Source organism: Odocoileus virginianus, chromosome 10 (genome assembly GCF_023699985.2).
Source record: "Odocoileus virginianus isolate 20LAN1187 ecotype Illinois chromosome 10, Ovbor_1.2, whole genome shotgun sequence".
Taxonomy (NCBI): domain Eukaryota; kingdom Metazoa; phylum Chordata; class Mammalia; order Artiodactyla; family Cervidae; genus Odocoileus; species Odocoileus virginianus.
In genome coordinates, this window is record NC_069683.1 from 40,622,421 (window position 1) to 40,646,475 (window position 24,055).

General features: G+C 45.4%; 1 protein-coding gene across 10 annotated transcripts in view; it reads right to left on the reverse strand.

The window, feature by feature from the left end:
- PLEKHA7 (pleckstrin homology domain containing A7) overlaps window positions 1–24,055 on the reverse strand; it is a 211,352-nt gene that overhangs the window by 48,662 nt on the left and 138,635 nt on the right. For 9 of the 10 annotated variants that reach the window (XM_070473430.1, XM_070473434.1, XM_070473429.1 and 6 more), the window contains 5 exons: window positions 22,058–22,169; window positions 20,959–21,063; window positions 18,396–18,468; window positions 16,886–16,986; window positions 11,342–11,505 (listed from right to left, as the gene is read on the reverse strand). In XM_070473430.1, coding sequence (XP_070329531.1) covers window positions 11,342–11,505; window positions 16,886–16,986; window positions 18,396–18,468; window positions 20,959–21,063; window positions 22,058–22,169 — 555 coding nt within the window. Of the gene's footprint in view, window positions 1–11,341; window positions 11,506–16,885; window positions 16,987–18,395; window positions 18,469–20,958; window positions 21,064–22,057; window positions 22,170–22,971; window positions 23,436–24,055 lie in introns of those variants that run through there. The other variant, XM_070473437.1, reaches the window with a different exon arrangement.

The following is a 24,055-nucleotide window of genomic DNA, read 5'->3' on the forward strand; positions in this document are numbered from 1 at the left end:
ACTGGCTCACAGGCTGACACATCACCCAATCCTGGCCAATCAGAGCTAGTTTTGGGACTTTGGCTGGAGCTGGTCTTGAGCTGCTACAACTACATAGGAAACAGCTATCTGAGAATGAGGCTTCCCAGGTGGTGCTAGTGGTAAAGGGTGCCTGCCAATGCAGGAGATGTAAGAGACATGAGTTCAACCCCTGGATCAGGAAGATCCCCATGGAAGAGCGCATGGCAACCCACTCCAGTATTCTTGCCTGGAGAACCCCACAGACAGAGGAGCCTGGAGGGCTACAGTCCATAGGGAAGCAGAGTCAGACACAACTGAAGTGACTTAGTACACACACATCTGAGAATGAAAGCAGATGGACAGAAATAGAATCTTAAAGACTTGTCCTGAACTCCTAGATTTAGCCATACCTAAACCAGATATATCCTTGGACTTTTTGGTTGTACATCAATAAATTGTTTCTCACTTAAGCTAGTCTGAGTTTGGGCTCTGTTACTCACAGTAGGAGGAGTCCTATTACATCATTTTATATTGACATATTTAGATGGTGACTTTTAAGAACCTTTCCATTCCTAAAGTCCGGTGGGTCTATAAGCTCTAGTAGAAGAAACATGTGAAATATTCAGGGGCCCACACTTTTAAGAAAAAGTAATTTTTTCTTTTTTTGGCTGTGCCACGTGGCTTTGTAGGATCTTAGTTCCCTGACCAGAGATTGAATCTGAGCCTTCAGCAGTGAAAGCATGGAGTCCTATCCATTGGACAGCCAGGGAATTTTCAGAAAAAGTAATTCTTACTCTAAGTTTTTAAAGGGACAACTCTGTTCTACAAAGTACACTTTATAAATCTTAACTTTGTCTTTCTTTTCGCACCTTGTCATAAAAGCCATACAGTGAAACAAATATGCACCTAAATGGAAGACACTAGAACTGAAGGGAAAAGAGGGTTTCTTCAATTGACAGATGAATGCATAAAGATGTGGTACACATATACAATGCAATATTACTCAGCCATTAAAAAGAATGAAATAATGCCATTTGCAACAACATGGGTTGACCTAGAGATAATCATACTAAGTGAAGTAATTCAAAAAGAGAAAGAAAAATACCGCATGATATCACTTACATGTGGAATCTAAAATATGACACAAATGAATCTGTCTATCAAACAGACCCACAGACACAGAACAGACTTATGGCTGTGGGGGTGGGGAGTGTGGCAGGAGGGAAGGGTGGGATGGATTGGGAGTGTGGGATTAGCAGATCAAAATATTACACTATTACATATAGAATGGATAAACAATGAGGGCCTACTGAATAGCATAGGGAATTAGCAGATGCAAACTATTACATATAGAATGGATAAACAATGAGGTCCTACTGAATAGCATAGGGAATTATATTCAGGAACCTCTGATAAGCCATAATTGAAAAGATTATGAAAAAGAATATGCATATATTTATGTGTGTATATATATGTGTGTGTGTATACATATATAAAACTGAATTACTTTACTATACAGCAGAAATTAACACAACATTGTAAATAAACTATACTTCAATGAAATAAATTTTAAATTAAAAAGAAGAGGATTTCTTCAACTTCAGAACCCAAGGGTTATGGGTACAATGTCTTAGCCCAACCAACTGTAATGAGGATTTTTCTTTCAACCTCCACGTCTTTACTGAGAACCTATACATTCCCAATGAGGTGAGCACTTATCGATATAGTATAGAAAATAGCCTCTGCTACCAGAGCCAGACAACCCTAAAGCCTGATTTAATCACAGTAACCATATTTAACACTGTTCTCTTGAGCTGACCCCAAATCATGGAGTTTTCCAGTATTTTCTAACCCTGGAGTTAACTTATAACTATAAATCTTAATCCTTACTGTCTGTGTATATATATATATGAGTGTACACATCCCAACACATGCCAATACGTCCTAAAAATAAAGTTGACTGAGAAAGATAAAACTTTTTTCTCAGATAAACTTTTTTCTCAGATTGACACCAGCATTTACTGCAAAACAAACCCTAATAGGGTGCCTAAAAGAATGGGAGTCTGCTTGCCACCTGGCCCTAAGACTTGGGGTTATGAACAACAGCTCCAATTTCCATAGCTGTTGGGCCTTACCCAAGATAAGATAGATGTCTTTGTGTCCAAAATGATCAGGCTATGGCTACAGGTAAAAAAGGTGAAGGGAGTGTTCCCGACTCCCCTACCTTACCTGACTTAAACATTTAACTTACTAAGTTACAGGATTTAAGGCAAAAGTGTTTTTTGGTCTTCTCCCTGTCTCTTTGAATTCCCTGCAATGTAACACATGACCTCTCAAATCAGGAGACCTGTCACACAAGACATCTGCAGCGCTCAATTTAGCACAGTGGTGGGGAAAGAAGGGAGTACCCCTCGGCTGTCAGTGACCGTGTCACTCAGAGAAGAGGCCGTGCACGGCGCTGATGTTCAGCTGAGACGACAACAGCCCGTCCTGTGCAGGTCATTACTATTGATGCGAGCACCTGGTATCACTGACTGTCTAAAAACACAAGGAATTCCTGACCTTTGGTGATCAATGTGGCCACATGTGTCACTTTCCAAGCATGACAAACCCAGAGTACATAGGTTTAGTGCCAGTCAAACCTGGATTCAACAGCTGGCTCCAGCCCATAGAAGCTGAGTGACCTTGGGCAACTCCCTGACCTCTCTGGTCTCAGGTTCCTCATCTGCAAAGTGGGGACAACAACCCCTGCCTCCTTGGGTTCTTATGAGGAATAAAGGAGAAAAGGCACAGAAAGAGCACCGCGCTGGGTCTGGCACCTAAAGAGCGTGTGTTAGTTGCTCAGTCGTGTCTGACTCTCTGTGACCCCCTGGAATGCATCCTGCCAGGCTCCTCTGTCCATGGAATGGAATTCTCCAGGTGAGAATATCAGAGTGGGTTGCCATTCCTTCTCCAGGGGATCTTCCCGACCCAGGGATGGAACTCGGGTCTCCCGCTTTGCAGGCAGATTCTTTAGTATCTGAGCCACCAGGGAAGCCTTTAGCACATCATCAGATACAAATGTACTAGCTTCCAACATCTTTTCCTTCCTTGACCCCATTTTTTCAAAGCAGCAATGCAGCCAACAAAAAACTCACATTTCCTAACCTCCCTTGGAGCTGAGAGTGATCATATAACATAAATCTGGCCAATAAGATGTACGCAGAAATTGTTGGATGGGTCTTCCAGGAAAGCCTTTAAAAGAAAGAATGCTTACCTGGTTTAGCTAACCTTTCCCTTCTTCCCACCTAGAACTTAGACTGGAATGCAAGGTGACAAAAATAAGGATGAAAGCCACCTGTCAAAACCTGGGTAGAAAGTGAGAAAGAGCCCAGGTCCCTGACAGCATCATGGAGCTACTGTATGAGCCAAAACTAACTAACTGTGCATTCCTGTTAGTGAGAAAACTAAAGCCCAATTTGATTACGCTGCTCTAAGTTGAGTTGTTCTATCACTGGTAACCAGACGTAATCCCTGACACACGGGGCTGAGCCCTGCCTCGTCCATTTTCAGCACATGATAGCAATGCTTTATGTCTGCTTAGAGAAAATCCTTGTTTTCCCCTGCAAATGGGAAGAGCACAAATATCAGGCTGAGGATACTTCGATCTTATTCCTGTCTTTCACAAGAACTCGGAAGTTAACAGATCATACCAAACAGTTGACACTGATTATTATTTTATTCTGCCTCCAAACCCTTTATTTCGCCAGGAAATAAGGAATAATATTTACTTCTATCTGAATGTTACACAGATACTTTACACACACAGGAAATCTCTTGCGAAGAGCTGAGCGAGAAAAGGAACCACACACAGCTTGTAGGGACTTAGCTGGACCTCAGTCCTGTTGGCAGACACAGCCCATCTGTCACGGTCCCACTGGAGGATCCCTCCCTACTCACCATAGCTAAATGACCAAACAGCCCAGGAACAAGGGTCAGGCCACTGACATCCTTGGAGTGCTTGTCTCAACATCAGGTAAGGTGTTCCTGTCCAGCTACTGAATAGCACAGGGAACTTTACTCAATGTTACATGGCAGCCTGGATGGGAGGGGAGTTTGGGGAGAATGGATTCATGGATGTGTATGGCTGAGTCCCTGCACTGTTCACCTTAAACTATCACAACAATGTTAATCAGCTACACCCCAATACAAAATAAAAAAGTTTAAAGTTTGGGGGAAAAAAAAAATTCTGTCCTGGAAAACCAGTTCAGCCAGTGTCAACAGATGCCAAGTCCTGAGCACTGACCCCAAGGCTCAGGAGGACAGTGAGCTCAAAAGCTGAAACCCACCCTGCGCTGTCCAGAGCCTTGTGTAAAAGACTGAAGCAATGAGTCCAGAGTCTCTAGGAAGCCCACAGGCAGGCTTGCTCACTTGAATTAGTTCCTAAATTTGATGACGGAAATGTCTGGAGAAAAATGGAGACAAAGTTGGTTTCTTCTTTTCCCAGACTTAACTAGGGCAGTTCCCCTGGGATGGGGGAAGATAGCTGGTTACCTTTCAGGCTTTGCTCTAAATAAACAATAGGTGGGTCTGTCCTCCCCCAGAGAAGAGTGAGGCTGAAGGACAAATGAAACACCACACTGCCAAGCTCAGGCCGTCACTCCTCTCAGCAGTGGCTACTGGCAAAGTCCCTCGTGAAGTTTTAAGGACCTGGCAAACCAGACAAAGAAGAAAGGAAGGATGTATAATGGCTGCCAGGTCTCCTCACTTTGTTCATTCCTGCCTGGAGAATCCTTCCCTCTTCCTCTACCTGGGTGAGTAATGCTCAATTACCACAGCCCAACATGAGCCAGTCTGGAGTTTTGGCACGCACCGAGCTCACTCACTTTCAGTCTCTCTATGGCAGTTCCAGTCTGGGTCACTCATTTTTTGTGGTCAATGCTTGGCTGTTTTATGCTGGGTCCTACTGTGTGCTGGGGACCCAGCACAGACCATCTCTAACCCCTAGAGCAATCTTGCAAGGTCAGCACTGTCAAGCCCAGAGAGGCTGAGGGCACTCATGTGAGCACCAGCTTACTGAAAATAAATTGTCTCTACTGAAGGATAGGGATTATGGTGAGCACTTACTAACTGCAAAACCCTGAGCTAAAGGACTTTAAATATTATCTCTTCTTATCATCATACAAAGCTAGAAATACTATTCTTTCATTATAGGTAATGAACATGAAACTCAGAGTGGTTAAGCAACTCGCCCTGGATCATGCAACCAGTGACATGAAAGTCGCTCAGTCATGTCCGACTCTTTGTGACCCCATGGACTGTAGCCTGCCAGGTTCCTCTGTCCATGGAATTTTCCAGGCAAGAATACTGGAGTGGGTAGCCATTCCCTTCTCCAGGGGATCTTCCCAACCCAAAGACTGAACCTGGTCTTGCACATTGCAGGTGGATTCTTTACTGTCTGAGACACCAGGGAAGCCCATCCAGTGAAATAAGCAGGACTCAAATTCCATCTGATCCAACTCCTAAGCCCTGTACTGAGGTTGAAAGCATGTCTATAAGTTACTTCTGTCGTGGGTCCAAGGAGCTTGACCAACCTCAGGTGTTGTTCCGTCACACTTTAACCAAAGAGGTCAGGGTCTGAAAGGCCAAAGATTCCATTCTCTGAAGAGAGTGGAGACAGCCAAGGCGTGGGCCACTTCTGAGCAGACTGAATCCCCACAACAGTGCTCAGACTGCTCTCAGACACCCCAAATCCCTATTTGAACATCTCTCAGGGAGAAGTTTCATTCATCAATCTAACCGCTCACCTGTCCAGCCAGCCAAACATCCATGCACCGTCTTTTAACTATCTACTATGTGCCAGGCACTATTCTCACTTTTAAGGAGCTTACAGTCTAGCAGGGGTGACAAAGAGAAAGCAGGCCAACATAACTTCAGCATGGAAGTTCTATGCATAAGGAACGACACAGTGCTATAAGCAGAAGCATCTAACATACTGAGAGTCAAAGAAGAAAGAAATACAAGTAAGCTAGGACCTGAAGAATGTGCTGAGTGGTCCTAGTAAGGGTGAGGGCCAGAGGAGCAGACGAGCAAGGCCTAGAGGACCTACAGGGAACAGACCCATCCAGATATCAAAAGCCATACTAAGGAGATTGGATTTTACCCTAACGGTGACTGGACTATAAGCTCCTGCAGTTCCATGACAGGACTATAGTTACACTGAGACCACACATTTAGGTTGGGAAGCTGAAAAAAGAGAGGTAAGTTGCCTTCCGATAGGCCTTCCTCTCTGAACTGCTTGTCAGTTTTGTGAACTGTAACAACAAGCTGACCTCTTTGCTTAGTACTTTAGCTTGTTGGAGAGGACAAGACATCCTTAGATAAGAGGGGGAAAAAAAGGCAGTTCAACAGAGGAACTTGGAAGACAGATTTTAAGGAGGCTGTAGAGAATAAAAAAACAGAATCCAGAATCTGGCAAGTGGAAGAACATGGAAATAAGGGAGAAGAAATCATGGACAGAAGGAGGGAGAGGGTGGGCTCTGGCCACAGGGCTCAGTGTCCCTGACGGAGAGGGGGTGGGGGCTCGGGAATACTTGTCCATCAAGAGACCCTGAAGCCTGCAGGGAACAAAAGGACGACGGGAGGAAGTACAGCAAGGGTGCTCAGCTCCCTCTGGGGTTAGAGGACAATGTAGGAAGAGGCTGGAGGAGGAGACAGTGAGGGGGCAGGCTGAGGGATGGTCCTGCAGGAACCTGGGTTGTTGAACCACAGCTCACACTGCTAGGGGATGGGCACATCCTGGAGAGGAGAATACAATGTGACCACAGGAGATTCATCGTCGTGTAATTCAGAGGATTAACAGTGAAACTGGATGGGTGCAAAAAAAAGAAAAAAACAATGATGTTGTTAAACCCTGTGGGAGCTAGCATATCGGATATGGAGTATCAACTATGTTGTGGGCAACACATAAAGTAAGCACTTTACACGTTCATTTCATTTTTGCAAAAACCTGATGAACTAGAAAAATTTGTTTAAAAAGCATACCTAAATTGCACAAGTGACACAGCTAGAAAGTAGTAGTAGAGCTGGGCTTAAACTCTGGCCTACCGGGAGACAGCACTTAAGGCAAAAGAAATCAATATAGGAGGAAGTGGCTTGGACATTGGTTGCTTGCATATCATTTATCACATCCCATCAAGTCATTTCTCCTTCCTCTGTCCACAGTCCTAACGTCGCTTGGGAATCCACCCCACCTCACTCTCAGTCCCCACGGTCAGGTTCTCAGAAGTGAAACAGGTATCTCAGGCCTGAGTCAGTCAGCACATGTACTCTCTGGCCACGGTATGTGATTTGGGGAATCAGTGTGACCTAAGCCGGTCTGATCAGAAGAGATCTGAGAGCTTCTGGGGAAGACTCTGGCTCTTTCCTACTGGACTTAACTCAGATGGCCTAAGTCTGGGGCTACTGCAGCCATCTAGCCACCAGATCCCAGATCTGCCAGGGACCTCTACACGGAGTTCAGGAATGAAGCCAGCCCACTGGGGAGAGAGATGACTTGTAATGATACTGAATGAGCCTTGAACACAGCTGTTTTCTAAAGCTATAGTTATCCTGAACTTTTCAGTGACTGGACCAATAAACTCCCCTTTTAAGATAAATTTGCATTTTGTTGCTTGTAATAAGAAGCCCTAAAGTACCACATTCATAATGAAAGAATTTGCCTATATGAATAAGAATAGAACCATTGGGTGAGAATCAAGGAGGGAGAGAAGGAAAAGCTACAGTTGGGACCGCCCACGGAACAGAGCTGGAGGTTTCCAGAGCAGATAACCAATGTGGAGGAGAAGCAAGATGCAGTCTTACATGATGAATACGTCTCACTAACTAAATGTTTGAACATCTTATTCAGAAAAATAGAACATTTAGTAAGTCTGAATTCCCTTGGCTGACAGTTTCATCTCTCAGAAAATTAAGAGGAAATGCTACTCTGGTTTTACTGAGTCAGAAGGTAGAACAAGTTTTGTTTTGTTTATGTTTTTTTAAACAGGGAAGAAACCTTGGGCAAAGATGACTATGGGATTTCAAGAGTTTATTAAGAGCATAGCAAGAACACATTTTAAAAGTTCGGAAAAAAGCCAGCAATAATAAAATGGCCAGAGATCTGGAAGGCAGCCCAGTGGAGAAGGGAAGGAGCCTCTCTGAAACCGAAATCTGAGAGTTAATTACAAAATCCTCTTGTAGGAAAAAGTAAAAAAAAAATCCTAATCTTAGCTAGTAAATTCATCCTAAACCTAAACAGTTCAAGGCAGATATCACTTATCAATCACAGCACTTTTTCCTGTTAAGCCTGATCTCATTCTCAAGTTATCTTTGACCCAGTGCCCGAGTCAGGCACAAGACAACTGGGCAAAGCTGGGACACAAGAACGAACCTGTCTGACATTGCTGGTGGAAGCAAACCAATGTAAGGACACAGGGAGCACTCAGAGCTCACATTATGAGAAATGCATCAAGCACAAATCCAGCAGAATGGGCCCGTGTCAATGACTGCAAAAACGGTAAAGTCTAGAAGGAACCGAGATTTGTTTACTTAAAGCAAAATAAAACAAAACTTTGCATTTTCTGAGAATTAAAATAAAGGAGGGGAGAACTTAAAAAAAAAAATATATATATATATATATATATATGAGATATAGGTATCTCTGCTTGGGAAGATGACTACAGCACAAATAAAGTTGAATTCTTCAACTTCTGAATTTATTTCCATATCTTCATCAAGGTGAGTGACTTCACCATGAATAAGAGAACCACCTTGGTTCAGAGAGACTGAAAGACCAAGATGGCAAGGAAGACGGGAAAAGTTCAGCTGTCAGAGCCCCAGGGCCCTAAGGGAACTTGAAGATGTGCTCTAGAAACCTCTCAGACTATCTCTGAGGAATCCAAGAGAACAGGAAAAATGCCAGAATGTTACAAACTGACTGACAAACAGTATCCTGACTGAAAAGTGGGGAAAAGCAGATTCTCTTAAATAACACAACTGAGAGCCTACAAAAAACCTCTGCAAGAGGCCAAGCAGCATTCCCAACTGGGCAGATTTCAACACATGGAGGAAAGGAAGCATCAAAGAAAAGCAAGGAACTCACTAGGAAATGCAGAGAATAGGTACCAGCAATTCACTGCAGAGGAATACAAGTGACCAATAAATATAAAAGATCCCCACCATCATGAAAACACACATTAAAATAAACAGATACCACTCATCTACATAGCAGCTCAGCAAAAATGAAAAAGACTGATAATATCAACTGTTGGCAAAGATGTGGAGAAATTAGCACTCTCACTAGTGGAACATATTAATACAACTGACTTTAAAGGACAGTTTGGTAGTACTGATTACAATTTAAGATGCACTGTATACTGACCCAACAATCTGAATGCCTCACACGTGCAGAGGCTTGTACAAAGTTTTTCATTACCCAACTGTGCTGTAAAAGAGAACACAAAATAAACTATCCAACATGTGGCACATGCTTAACTACACTATGGTACATTTACATTATGAAATACCATACAACAGTCAAACATAAAGTCAGCCCATATACACTGATACAGAACGATTTTCAAGATCAGTATCATTCATGCTATTAAAAAAGCACCAAAAAACCCCTTTATATGTCTTAAAGAGCATATATACACATAAATGAATAGAAAATAATTTAAAGAGATCCCTGTTAACCTGGTAACAGAGGTAACACTGGGAAGGTGACTAAGGATATTTCTCTTCACTTTTTGTGTTTTTTTACAATAAGAATGTCTTATTGCATGTGTGCGGCCTGGGGGAAGACTTTCCTGGTGGTCCAGTGGCTGAAACTCCACGTTCCCAATTCAGGGGACCTGGGTTTGATGCAACTAGGGGTTCACATGCAGCAACTAAAGATTTCACGTGCCACAACTAAGACTCAGCACAACCAAAATAAACAGTTTTTGATGAACAACAAAGACAAGGAAACAGTGAGCTTCAGGGACCAGCATGTGCACTAGGAGTAAGTTATGTCAAACCTGCCCATTTCCTTCTCCTGGGATGAAGGTGGAAATATCAATGTCACTGAACAGAGTGCCTGCAGGCTAATGGCACAGACTTTTGATTCATTATCATGTACACAACAGAAATATTTAGGTTGGATGACACTGCTAGGAAGAGAGGCAAACCTGACTGAATATCTATAGGTAAGAGTCACTGATTCAGGACCCACGGGGTAACTTCCAGGACAGTCTTTGTTCTTGTCCTGTCCAACACATTCATTCATTCTTTCAATTTCTCACTTACTCACTCAATAGATATTTGAGAGCTTACTATATGTCAGGTGTGCAGAAGACTCAAAGATGATACCCTCTTGAAGCCTAGGATACTGAAAAGTAGACGGAAAAACCCAGCACAACAAATGCTCAACTTGGGCGCTATGGAAACTCCAACGGCAGAATCTGACCCCTACCTGGCCTCTTAAGGGAGGCTACTAACTATATCAAAGACCTGTTAGTCTCAGGAAAGAGAGCATGAAGCTAGGACATACCACTAATACCCCAAATCGCATAAAATTGAGTTGGAAAAGGTGGACAAAATAAAACCACTCATTTGCAGTCACTGAGAATCCGGCACTCTTACGAGGCCTAAGAGATCTTTGTCAAAGAGGCCTCCAAACAGAGCAAGATGTCCAGTAAAGAAGGGGGTTCACGTCAGGTGAGGACTGGCTAAAGGTACCCTAACTTTTCCAGAGCTACCCGACCTTCTCCAAGCAACTGACTTAACTCAAGTTCCTTGTCCACGCACTCTCAGGGAATCACCCACAGTCAACAGACTCAGGAACCTCCAGATCCCTGATGGTACCCTGGTTGGCCCGTTTGAGGGAAGGGGCAGCTGAAAGACAGTGCCCATGTCAGCTCCCAACAACAAGGTGGTGGGCCATCGGTGGCGTGTTTCCAGTTTCAAGATCTTTCTTGCTTGTCCGCTCTCTCCTCCCCTGACATTGCCCCAAGGTTGTCCTCTGAACCACACACAAGACGAGAAAGACTGAGAAACACTCGACCAGGCTCCAAGGCTCGCATCCCACCCTGTTCAGTCATTTCACATTTCCAGCCCTTCCCGCTTCTCTGTTTAATGAGGACAGTGGCCTCAATAATTCCCAAGGCACCTCTCAGCTCTGCCGGCAGTATGTGTTGGCTCTGTACTCAATCTCCTCCAGGAAGAAGTCACTATGTAAAATTCCAAGAGAGGGCAATGCTTAATAGGAGTGAGTGAATGGTGGAATCTGGGGCACCCTCCCGCATAGGCAGCGCTCTGGAAGGGACCCTCCACGGGGACTGACCTCTTCAGTGACGATCGCGACAGCACCTGTGCAGCTTGGTTCATGGCCCGGACCCAAGCATTCATGTCCTCCTGGGTGTCAGCGCTGAAGTAGTAGGTCCTCATGCCCGACTGCTCGGCCTGAGAGCTATTATAGATGAGAGCCCGCATCCCGGTGTGCACAGCCTGGAGACAGAAGACGGAGACCCAGGTCAGAAAGGTTAGTGTGCGTTTCACTTCCAGGAGCAAAAACCGAGAGATGCTCCAGGCCAGTTCTCCCCTCTTCCAGACTGAAAGCCCACGCACCACCCCGCTGATTTCCACATGTGGAAAAAAAAAGGCTGGGTTCCCCTTCCTTGACACAGCCAGGCCCAGCAACAGCTGTGTCTGCTCCCCACAGCGAAAGCCCTGCAGCTGTATCTGTTTCCTACCTCTCTCACTCCCACTTACAGAAGAGCACACAGTCAATTCAAGGCTTATGTGAGAAAAAGATTTAAAAAAAAAAACCAAAAAAAAAAAACCACCTCATTCCAAAGAAGCAGACTCTCAGGAATCCCTGTCTCGGTTTTTCTGAAGCACCTGATGACTGGAGTTGATTCAAAACAGCTGCTCATCAGCAGATAGCTTGGTGCAGATATTCATTGGGCTTCCCTGCCTGGCATGAAATGTGATGTGTGCCCATCAAGGAAGCTGCTCTTCTGGCCCTCCAGAGAGGTACTATGAAGTTTGACCAAGCAGTCTAACACCTGACTGAGGACGCTGGCATACCTGCTATGTGTCAGGAAGCCTCAAGGTGCTCTTATATGTTCTATAGGCACAGGGAACGACCCCTGAGAAGCAACATGGATGGACGGTGAAGAGGTAACACTAGCTTTCCCCCTTGGGCTCTGATAAACAGGGTCTTCTAAATTTGTAAGGAAAAAGCTCACCAAATCCACAGAGAGAGACGATGCGGAAAGAGAAAGATTTACAGAGGGCCTTCTGTTTATCTCCTGGGTACCTCCATGACTTTAATCTCATTTTAATCCTAATAGCCTTGAAAGGCAGGAACATTCAGAATCCCTTTTATAGATACGGCAAGTAAAGCTCTAAGAAGTAACTTTCCTAGATTTCCATGCCTAGTCACAGATTCTTCACAGCACTTATTACATGGCATTGTTTATTTTACACTCTTGTTTATCATCTCTCTCTTCCTTGAAGAATATAAACTTGATGACAGCAGGGATTCTGTCTATTTTGTTCACTACTGTATCCCCAGGAACAGTGCCTGGCACATAGTTGGTGCCCAATAAATATTTTTTTGATTGACTGAAAAGCTGGAGCCAGGATTCTAGGCACTCACCTAGGAATGTCTATCCAGACATGTTCATATCCAGATATGTCACCCAGGGTCTATCCAGAAATGAGTCTGATACAGCTCACTGATCTGATAACCTGGATTCACAATGATAGGCAGATACCATGCAAGGGCCAGTCAGAGAAAGCAAAATGAGAGAAGTGGAAACATGTCTAGAAAATGACATGTTTCTGAAATCACCAGTGGTCATGGATGAAATCTCAGACATGAACTGTAAGCATTCACTTCTCCTCTCACACTCCTAACACCCATGTCCAAAAATGATATTAAATACAAGTCTGCTTGTGACACTCACAGATCTGACTCCATCCAGCCCAGTGCCAAGGCAGTCCAGGTAAACCTGGCTTGCAGCTAAGGGTTCCTACAGTGGCCAGAGCAAATCTGATTTCCTTTCTTGCATGTATAAGGACTCACTCACTGTTCTAGGAAGGATTCCTTCTTTTCAGCAAGGTGGAGATGTGGCAATAAGAAGAGAATTAGAAGGGGCTTATTTATGTCTTACTGTCAGCTGGCAGAAATTCTGGTAAAAGCTCCCTTGGACAATGACCCCATAAGATCTTTAACACCCCCTTCCCAGACTTTCTGCCCAGCCGCAGAGGGTTTTGGGGCAGGCATCTACTTGAGTAAGTTAGTGGGATTCATTGAACCATCACTGACTTACAGAGGACTAAACATGAAATACAAATAAGCTGAACTGACCTTACCTTGGGAAGTATAAGGAGTGTCACTGACCACAACTCCTACTACAAATGACAGCCCTATGTGACCTGTTTAAAGAATACGACCAGCCCCATCTACCCTGGCAAAATTAGATGATGGCTAGTTTCCCTGGAGAAAGCTCTGGATGGTTAATCAACCATTTATAGGGCAGTGATACCAGAGCTGTGGATGTTCAAATAAAAGTACAGAACCCGTCCAGAGGACTTAGGTAAGGTTTCCTGGAGAAGGTGGCCCGTGAACAGACACCTAAAAGATAAGGAAGAGTTCAGAAAGGGCATTCGAGGTTGTGACTGAAGCTCAAGCAAAGGCCTATGGGCAAGAAATGGAGGAAAGGCATAAGAAGAAAGTGTGCTAAAACGTGGCTAGAGAGATAAGCCAGACCTTCTAAACCAAGATTGGGCTCTATCCTGAAGGCAATGGGGAGCCACAGAAGGGTAGGAGCATTCTTGAACAGACGTGTAACTGAGAAACAGCGTGGAGGACAGCCTGAAGGCTACAGAGGAGTTCCAGGGCTGAAGCAATGATGGCCAACACTCATTGAGTGCTCACTATGTGCAAGGCATCATTCCAGTGCCTAGTAAGTTAGTTACCATGGGGTGGGGGTGATGGGGGGTGATGGCAGGCTAGACAGAATAGTGACAGTGGTAGGGGAGAGATGGATTTCAAAGATACAGAAAGCACAAAATTGAAATGGGAAAGGACAGCAGTTCTTCCTATTCTCTTCTTATCCTGTTAATCCCCAGGTTCATGCAGACAAAGGCAAGGACTGTGTCCTTTCACTGCTGTATCCCTAGCATCTATATCCTGCCAAGTAGAACAACAGAGCACAACAGAAGTCTGCCGAGTATACGTAAGTAAAACACCATGACTTTTGGCTGGCCTTCAGCCAGAATCTAAAGCAGAGAGTCTTAATCTTTTTTCTGGCATCTTTTTGACGACTTGGTGGATTCTATGAACTCTTCCTAGAAGGTGTTTTCATGCACAATAGGATAAAGGAAATATACTATATTGAAATATAGTTACCAAAATATTTTTAAATGTTGCAATATAGTGATACAGGTGTTTCCTTAATAATGTATCACATAACAAATCTAGTGGCAGATGTAATAATTATTGTAATTTTGAAGTGGTAAAGAACATAAACAGTATTTCAAGATATCTGCAACAACTATAGTGTGATATGAAAACATCTCTGGTTTCTATTGGTGACCAAAGGCATGGGTGCTGTCGATACCTACTCCTGTCTGCTTTCTCAATCAAAGGAGATGTTATGCATTAAAATAGGAAAGACATGATTTACCTGTGGATACTAAGAGGTTTAAAAAAGAAAGATGTGATTTACCTACTGACATGGGTCTGTAGGCCTCAGGTAAGGAGCCCTTAGTCTTGAGGGAGGGAGACTAGCTCAAAGAGAAGCAATAAAGACGCTTTCCCCCTTGGGGATGTTTTCTTCCCCAGACCCTGGATCTGAGGGGCTAAGCTTGCTCAGAAGTGACCAGCAGGCCAAGGGAGGCTGTGACTCCAGTAGGCGCTCTGTGGGGAGATGCCCCAGATGAGCCAGGAGAGCACAAGGTCCGTGTGGCGGGGAGGGGTGGGAGGTGGGGGAACAATGGTACCTAAAGGCCACGGAGAGCCCTGCTGGCTCACCCCGCAGACCCAGCGGAGCCTCAGGGTGCATCTAGCACCCCGCCTCCCTGACAATGCCTAGGGGCTGCCAGGCTGGGAGTGCAGTCAGAGAAGACAGACAAGAGAGGAACACATAACCCTCAGGCTCTGCCACTGCAGATTCTCTGAACAATCTCAGGCAAGGTGTCCTAGCAACGGTCTGAGAACTGCAGTTCTGGAAACTGAGAAATGACATCAGAGGCAAGCATAAGGCCCAGGACACAACACACCGCACACTCCTCAGTAGCCCAAGAACGTGGACCCTGAACTGCCCCAGGCCCACCCTCTCATCCCTGAAAGAATGACACTGCAACCAAAGGGAAGGGGCCTCTTCCCCACTCAGGAAACCAAAGTCCTTTCCAGAGAACCAGCTGAGCATCACCAGTGCTGCCCGTAGTAGCTTTTCTTTCCTCTCAGACCCTGCAGACCCCAATCAGCCCCCAAAATGGGCATGCCTTCTGTCTCTCAGACAAAATATTTAGGGAACACTCTTGGTGAAGTCTTCTTTCTTTTAAAAAGGAGAGAATGTGACAGCACATAAAAGATGTTTTCCTTGAATCTATTTTTCACACCTCCCAATGAAGTGTTGAGATGAAATATATATAGTTATTATAATGTTACTTTGAAGATATTCCAAATGCTGTCCCCCACCACCACCAAATCATATATAACAGCGTTATCCCAATTGTTTGCCCAGTAGCAACACTCAATCCTAGAAAGGAAGGTTTCCTAAGGAAGGCGTTCGGCTGCAAAAGACTACTCTGAAACCCAGGGAACAAAACGTCTTCAGAGCCCACAATGAGCAGGAGAGGCTCTGAACTATTTAACAGATCACTATTACTAAAACAACAATAAGCATTCACTGAAACCATCTCCTGCCTCCTGCAGTGGGTGTGCAGGTGACCAGAGTAAGACGTGGGAGAAAAGCAGAGAGGAAGAGAGAAAAATCGTCCTCCCTCCCTGCACTGCACATGAAGAGCACAGAGCTCAGGGTGGAGATCTGCCTCCATCGGCTTCCAGCTCTGGGGCTGTGGTAAGCTTCTTCAGCTCTCCAATCCTCATTCTCCTCATCTATAAAATGAAGCGAATCATACTAACCCCCCCAGGCCCCCCACAGGCATCAAATGAGGTAATGCGGATAACAGTAGTTCTCAGTCACAAAAGGTTTTACAGGAACATGGCAATACCACATCATGCAACGTGAAACAAAGGAGGATCCAGAATCTTCAACCCACAGCAACTCTGGAGTCACTGGGGATAGTGACAGTGGTTAAGAAAGCAGGAGACCCTGTTTTGTTTTGTTTTTCTGAGACCTGTTGCGGAAATAGTAGTGACAGGAAAAGAGAGGTCTAAATACTCAAGCAAGGCTGAGGGACTCAAAAGTTCAGACACAAATGAAAGCACTTGTGATGGGATATTATTCTTGCTTAAAGAATTTATAACTTTGTTAACATGACTCTGAAACACCCAACTTCTTAACTTCTTCCCCCTCCCACTCCCAGCAGAAACAACTGCTTCTGTGAAGCCATTACTGGGAACACGATGTATCTTAGGGGCTTTCCAGGCAGTGGCTTTCCAGATGGTACAATGGTAAAAGAAGCCACCTACCAAAGCAGGAGATGCGGGTTTGATCCCTAGGTCAGGAAGATCCCCTGGAGAAGGACATGGCAACCCACTCCAATATTCTTGCCTAGAGAATCCCATGGACAGAGGAGCCTGGCAGGCTACAGTCCATGGGCTAACAAAGGAGTTGGACACGACTCAGCGACCAAACAACAACATTTCTTAGGACGGCATTGCTGAACTAAAGGAGAGGGACAGTACCTTAAAGGAATACTTGCGACTTATGCGATCCTCAGGGGCCACCGGTGAGATCACGTAGCTGGGCAGAGGGATGCTCCCAAGGACCACTTCTTCTCGGCTGTCTTTGAATGGAAGAACACATCAGGATAACCTCCTGTGGCACCCTCCTTAGGGTGGTCCATCCCACAACCCTAGTTCAGTGCTTCTTAGCTCTCCCAGGATGACTGCATCCATGGATCATCCATTCAGGTGCTCCGGGGACCACTGTGCTAGTGCTGGAACTACACAGGTGAGTCAGACAGGGCCCACTCCCCGAGGATGGGGACACACATGTAAACACACTCAGTCCCACCTGCTAACTCCTGAAATACAGCAGCACACCACGTGCTGTGGGAACACACAGCCAGGAGTGGCACACAGCCTGGAGAAGTGAAGGGCTTCGGAAGGTGATACTTAAAGTTTTGTGAAGGATGGGGAAGGGATTCTGGGTGGTACACACCTCATGGGCAAAGTTAGAGCATGTGGGAAATATCATATTTTCTATATCTATTCTCTTCCTCCCCCAAACCATCTGGAAGTTACCAGAGGTAACTTCCTAATGACGAGTTGGTGTCTCTGCTCTCCCACACAGGGCACTTGCTGACTGTTCACTGGATACAGAAGGAAACCCGACTTCCTCTGTCTAGAGTCACAGCCCTTTTGCATTTTGGCCCTTAGCCATCTCCTGAGCCTTATCTCCTAGTGTGTGCTCCATGCAAGACTCACTCTAGCCTCGAAGGTCTATCATGCCACCTTCTTCTGCTTCTAGAACTTAAGTCAAGCTGTTTCTTCTGCACGAATGCCCATCTTCCCCCAAACATGGGCAAAGTTCTACCCACCCTAAAAAGCTCAACTCATACCCTATCTCTTCTAAGGAGCCTTCCCAAGTTCGCCACGATGGAATTAACTTCTTGCTTCCCTTGTACTGCTTAAGCACTTTGGATGCTTTCCAAAGCACCTGTCACAGCCTAGTCTTGTCTTATAATTAGGCTATCTCTTCCTCCATATTTTGAGCCTTACTTCCTTCTAACTTTGCACAGCCCCTAACTCTATGTACTGGGGCTTCACAAATATTCATACGGCCAATTTTATTCACCAGCTGCCCATCCAATAACAGGGGATAAATCCAGATAATAGGTTACAAAATATAATGCTTCACCTATACTTCTCATCCCTCCAGATTGCATCAAAGGTGAGCCTATGCCCCAAGTGGGGCAGAAGCTGGAAAAACTCCAGATCTTGAGACCCTAAGTAGAAGGCAAACCAGATTCTATTAATTTTAACTCAAAAAATGGCACTTCCAGTGCTGGGACTGATAAAAATGAAGTCACCAACCATCCACATATGTAAAAGTGAACACTTCGGCAGGTTAACAGGTTATTAATTAGCTCGGGCCACTGGTCCAAACACTGGATTTGAGAAGACCACCTTTGTATCACCTCACCACCCCCTCAGGCACAAAGAGCCCTTGGTGGCCTGAACCTCAGCTCACCTTTATAGTAAAACAAGCAATAATCAGCAAGCACAAACCACCTCCTTTTCCACAGCCTCATCCCAGAACTGTCCTGCAAAGCAAAGAAAACTAATCAGGGCAATATCTGAGCATACTGCTCCCCCTCCTTAGTTATGTACAACCTGATTCTGGAACCAGGACTTGCCCATATTCACGCTTTCTTTCCATAAATTAATAAATTTTTATTGCATAGCCTTTCTTTGAATAGGACATTAAAATTTAAATCCAGTGATGGCTTTTCCCCAGGAAGTTCTGTTTCCTGTAAACAGTCTAATGTATCATAAGCATCCTACTTTTAGAAAGGAAGATATGAATTCAAAAACAGTTCTTCCAGTAAGAAAGAAATCAGTTTTTAACAAAAAGTTATTTATTCATTCATTCAATATGCTATAAAATATCTTCATTTATACTGATTAGAAAATTGATTTACCATAGCACAGGGAACTCTACCCAATACCCTGTAATGGCCTATATGGGAAAAGAATTTAAAACAAAAGAGTGGATACATGTATATGTTTAACTGACTCACTTTGCTGTACTCCTGAAACTAACACAGCATTATAAGTCAACTGTCCTCCAATAAAAATTTTAAAAAGAGAGAAAATCGATTTACATAGTATGGGACAAAGAATTTAAGTTAGCTAATTAATCAGTGAGGCAAAAGTCTCGTTTGACTAAGTTACCTACTGTAAGGGACTGGTTATGCTGTGTTTTCCTTCCATTCAACAGAAAAAGACTTGGATTTTCTTGAACTAAATTGTCTCATAACAAGACTCTGCCTCTACTCATCTAAAATATAAATGATTACATTTATTTAAAAAAAAATTTTAGGTGACTATGAAAAATTTTTAAATATGGCTAAGGTAGGAAAACAGTAGGTTTGGGGTCATTTTTCTCCTAAACCGAGAAAAATTCCAGAGCCACTTTTAGCTATTTAAATTGTCTTCCTTCTGCAAACTTTTTGACAGCCTTAAATTTTTAAAATTTTTATCCATTCTCCATTTAAGTGTTAAAACTTGCTAAGCTCCTATATTGCTTGATTTTATCTTCTGCATTAACTAGGTGACCTCTAAAGTCTTGGCATATGATATTTGCTTTGTTTGAAAAGCTCTTCTCCACCCTTATATATCTGCTTCAAATGTCACTTCCTCCAGGACCTTTTAGGACTCCCCCAAGCACAGTGGTACTTTCTCTACTGTGAGTTCACAGCATCTACACAGACCTTATAGCCACAGCAGAGCCGAGGGGCCCAGGGGCCTGAGCAAGGGGGTGTCTGCTGGGGAGAAGGATTATCTACAATCCCTTCCGTCTCCCTCCACATTTCAAAGGAGCCTTTTGTTTAACGTTTAAGGGGGACAGGGATGCAAATGGAAAAAGTCAGAGGGTGACCCAGGTAAGAAAAGAGAATAAGAACAGAGCTGTGAGGGAAGAGGGTCTCATTAAAAGAGGATGGTGCCAGGGGAATACTGGTCAGAAGAGGCTGGGGAGCTGTGGGAGCTGCCGTGGGGAACAGACCTGGGGGGGAGGGATTTCAAGGGGACATTTAGGAATTTCTTCTGTGTGTTGTACATGTTAATGCCCATCTCTGTCTTCCCATAAAGCCTTGAGTAAAAACATACATCACTGCTCTCAGAATTTGTGCTTATCTGGAAAATATGCTATGCGGGAGTCCCCTGCAGACCATGACAGGAGGTCCTCAAGTGTAGTAACCACACGTTACTCATCCCTTTGTCGTTGCAGTGAGAACACTTAGAACATGGCAGGCATTTGGTGGGTGAGTCGGGGGATGGGTGGATGGATGGCAAGAAGGGAAGGAAGAAGACAGAAGGAACATGTTCTCTAACCCTGGGACCTCACGGCCTATCCGAGGCCAGAGGACCAGAGGCAGAATAACTGCTGGTAAAGACAGAGCTGGAGGATGGACTGTGGGGGGACATAGAGCTGACAGGGCTTCCGGACTGAACAGATGTGGGAGGAGGAGAAGCTGGTGATGGTGCTGAGGTTCCTACACCGAGTGCCTGAGAGAAGGATGGCACCACCACCACGACCCAGGAAGAGCAGGCTGGGGGAAAAGACAGGGAGGGGCTGAGGAGACAGTGAGTTGAGTTTGGCCGATTTGAAATCTGAGGTGCTAGGAAGTTTGATATATGTGCTAGACAGGAGAAAAGGAAAACACGGGATTTTTCAGGCAAATGATAACAAAGGCTCTTTAACATCAGGAAGGCTAGTGCAGAGGATTGTGGCTGCAAAGCTGGATGCAGGCTGACCCACCCACACTCGGGTCCAAGTCCCAGGACAGCCGATAGTACCAAGAACCGAAGCAGTTAAGTGGGTTTGGGGAAGGAAACTGCAGTCATTGAGTACAGTCCACTTACAAACATGAAAAGCAAATCACTTAGCACGATCGGTAGAATCTACTGGCCTCGGACAGACTCAGGAACAAAATCTTATTACAAGCCCATTCCCAGCTCCCAGGGGTCAGGGGAAGGAAGAAATCAGAAAGAACTAGCTCCCTGCCGCCCTCCCTCCTCAGCCTCCTCACCTGCTTGTGTAGCCAGCCCCTCACCACCACTGGAACGTTGGGGTTCCTCCGAATGGCCTGGTCCCTCTTCCCAAAGCTGTGCACTTTATTGCTGGACTTAATGATCTAGGAAAGAGCAGACTCAATCTCTAGCAGCTGGGATGATTTGGGGAAGCCCCCAAAAGCACATGCATGATAGGAGAGCCATAGGCTTCCTGTGTCTTCATCTGCACAGCACCGTCCTCTAATCAAAAGAACAGCGAGATGACGGAGAATGGGTGGGTGCATGGCCATAGCCTCCTAATTAAAAGGGAGTCCAAGAGCTAGCAAGCTTCCTGTCTGGGTCACAGAGAAAACAAATGTAAAGGGATTTTTCAATCAACTTTTACCAGCAGCTGCTGGCCCCAATATGTCCTATGACTTTCTGAACAGTGCTACTTTTTGGTGACAGTATTTACTAATTTCCAGATATTTACCCCCCACCCCCGCCTTTCTGGTGCTCTCTCCTTCTCTACAATGCTGGTTCTCTTCCCTGCTCCTCAGCCAGTGCTCCCACAGCGTGGCACAGACACCTCTGAGGCCTCTGTCACAAAGTTTACCATGCGGTCTCTAAGACACATGTGAACAGAGGTGTGGCCTTCCCAAGACACGCCAGGAAAATGGAGAATGTGGCCAAGGCCCTAGATGTCAGTCCTGGTTCTGTCATCAATCACCTGTTTTCTTGGACATGTGACATAACTCCAACTGGCCTATTTCCTGGTCTCTCATTTGGGGACAATACTTTTTACGTGTCTCCTTCACAAAACTATGGTGGAACTGCTGTATTTAAAATGGATAACCAACAAGGACCTGTTGTCTAGCACATGAAACTCTGTTCAATGTTATGTGGCAGTCTGGACGGGAGTGGGGCTTGGGGGAGAGCGGATACGTGCATGTGTATGGCTGAATTCATTGTTCACCTGAAACTATCACAACATTATAATCAGCTAAACCCCAATACAAAATAAAGAGGTAAAAAACAAAACAACACTATGGTGAAGGTCAAATGCGTCTTTGGCTACAAAGGGACTTGGCAAAATACAGAAGAGAGGAAGGCAAGGGTGAGAGGTCAAGAGCTCACCTTGGGGCCAGCCTTGGCCTCCACGGTGGAAGTGGTCCCCGCCGTGGACGTTTCACTGACCATGCTGGACGGTCTTTGGTTTCTCTCTTGCTTCGACATATGTGGATTTGGCCTGTGGAGAGACAGAAGAGAATGCAGTGAATAAGTGGCCAGGCTGCGATGGGAAGTGGAGTCTGACGTTTAGTTCAGGTTAGAACTGGTTAATGGACCTTAAACAACCCAGGACAGATCTTCTGGACACTACCTAACTCCAGACTGCAGTCAGAGGGTCATGATGTCCAGCCTACACATGTGCTTCATGCAATCAAGAGCATGGACAGGTGGGCAGGCTCCACAGCCTGACACCCCACCAAGGGGCCAAGTCATTGCTGCCTGCTATCGCAAGGCCCCCTCATTTATCCTCTTACTTGGGTGTCTGTGTGCCCATCAGATGGGCACACATGGTTACACCACCACTCTTCACGGCAAGAGCAATCCACACTCCTTACACACATACACACACCTCCATTTCCCTGGCTCCCAAAAAGAGCTGCTTATAATTAGTAACAAGAAATCACTCGCACACACACCCACACCCCCAGATACACAGAGAGAATCGCTTACATAAATGCCAGTGGGGCTTGCCTCCGAAAATAGACTACTCAACAAAGAGTCCTATTCTAGGAACACTCCATTAGCCCCAAAATAGAGCCACTGGAGATATTAACCCCTTGTGCCATGTCTGGAGAGCAGGAAGAAACGAGGCATGCCTGGGTCCCCAGTGCAGATGCCCTTGATGTGTCCCCATCAGCATCCAGCGACATCATGCTTCCCACCAAGAGGGCCAGTTATGCTTCCCACTTGCCCTGGGAAGGCTGGTACCCTGGCAGCATTGTGCATAACGCTTAAGAGGTATCGTAGAGAACCCTTCTCACCTGCCTCTAAAGAGCCCGAGCATTTGCCAGACTCTTTCAAAACAGCAGCAGAAAATGATTTCACACAATCCAGTCCCTATCCTTGAGCAGCTCAATGCTTGATTCCCAGACTTTGCTATCTCCAGGATCCGTAAGACTTCCTCAAAGTGTAAGTGCCAGCATTCTCTAGCTGGGTGCCTGCTGCTCCGATGGGTGACAGGATCCAGACAGCTGCAGTAAACTGAGGCCTTTTGCCAGAGAAGTGGAGAAACTGATTTGGAGGCCTGGCCAGGGCCCTGAGGAAATGGAGCTGGAGGATCCAGGCAAAACACAGCCGAGGAAGACGCGTTCTGGATGTCTGCTCACCAGGCTCACGTTTACAGAGGTGCCAGAAGGGAAAATCCCAGTTTCCACTTGGAGCTATGCTGCTTCCTTCAAAACCACGGCCACTCAAAGGACAGTGATCCTTCCCATGCCCCAAGACAGAGTTCCGACACCGTGCACCATCAGGAAGTCCTTCGCAGAAACAGCCGTGACCACTGTGCTTTCTGAGCTCTACCAGCAGCAGGACCACCGCGGTGGGTACCAGCTTTCCAAGGGGCTGGGCCGGGCTGGATGCTTGGCAGCTAGCGGTGCGAGTCCCACCAGGCAGAAAGATCACTGGCTCCTTATCAGCTCAGGCACTCACTCCAGATTCCCCGCCCCCGGCCTCCGTCCCAGCCAGACTTTTGTCACTGCTCCCCACTCAGAGAATGTCGCCACACTTGGAGCCCGCGCACTGCTGGCAGAGGCTGTGTGCAGCAGAGAGATAACAGCCAACCGGGGGTGGAAAGGGGCTCTGAGAGGCTGCCTTGTCCAGCCCCTGCCTCCAGGCAGAACTATGCCCAAGATGTCTTCCTGGAACCTGGTCTTGCCTGACTTTTCAGATTCCCAGAGGTTGAGACAAGGCAAAAGAAGAGTTCTCGGCTCATCTCAGTTATGGCAGCTACATCTCTAAGTCCAAGTTCAGGACACACAGTCCAACAATAAAAAAGGTTTGTTTGGGATTTTATCAAGTTTAATTGTTTCCCATTTAAGACACTGATATGAGGGTTATTACAGAATA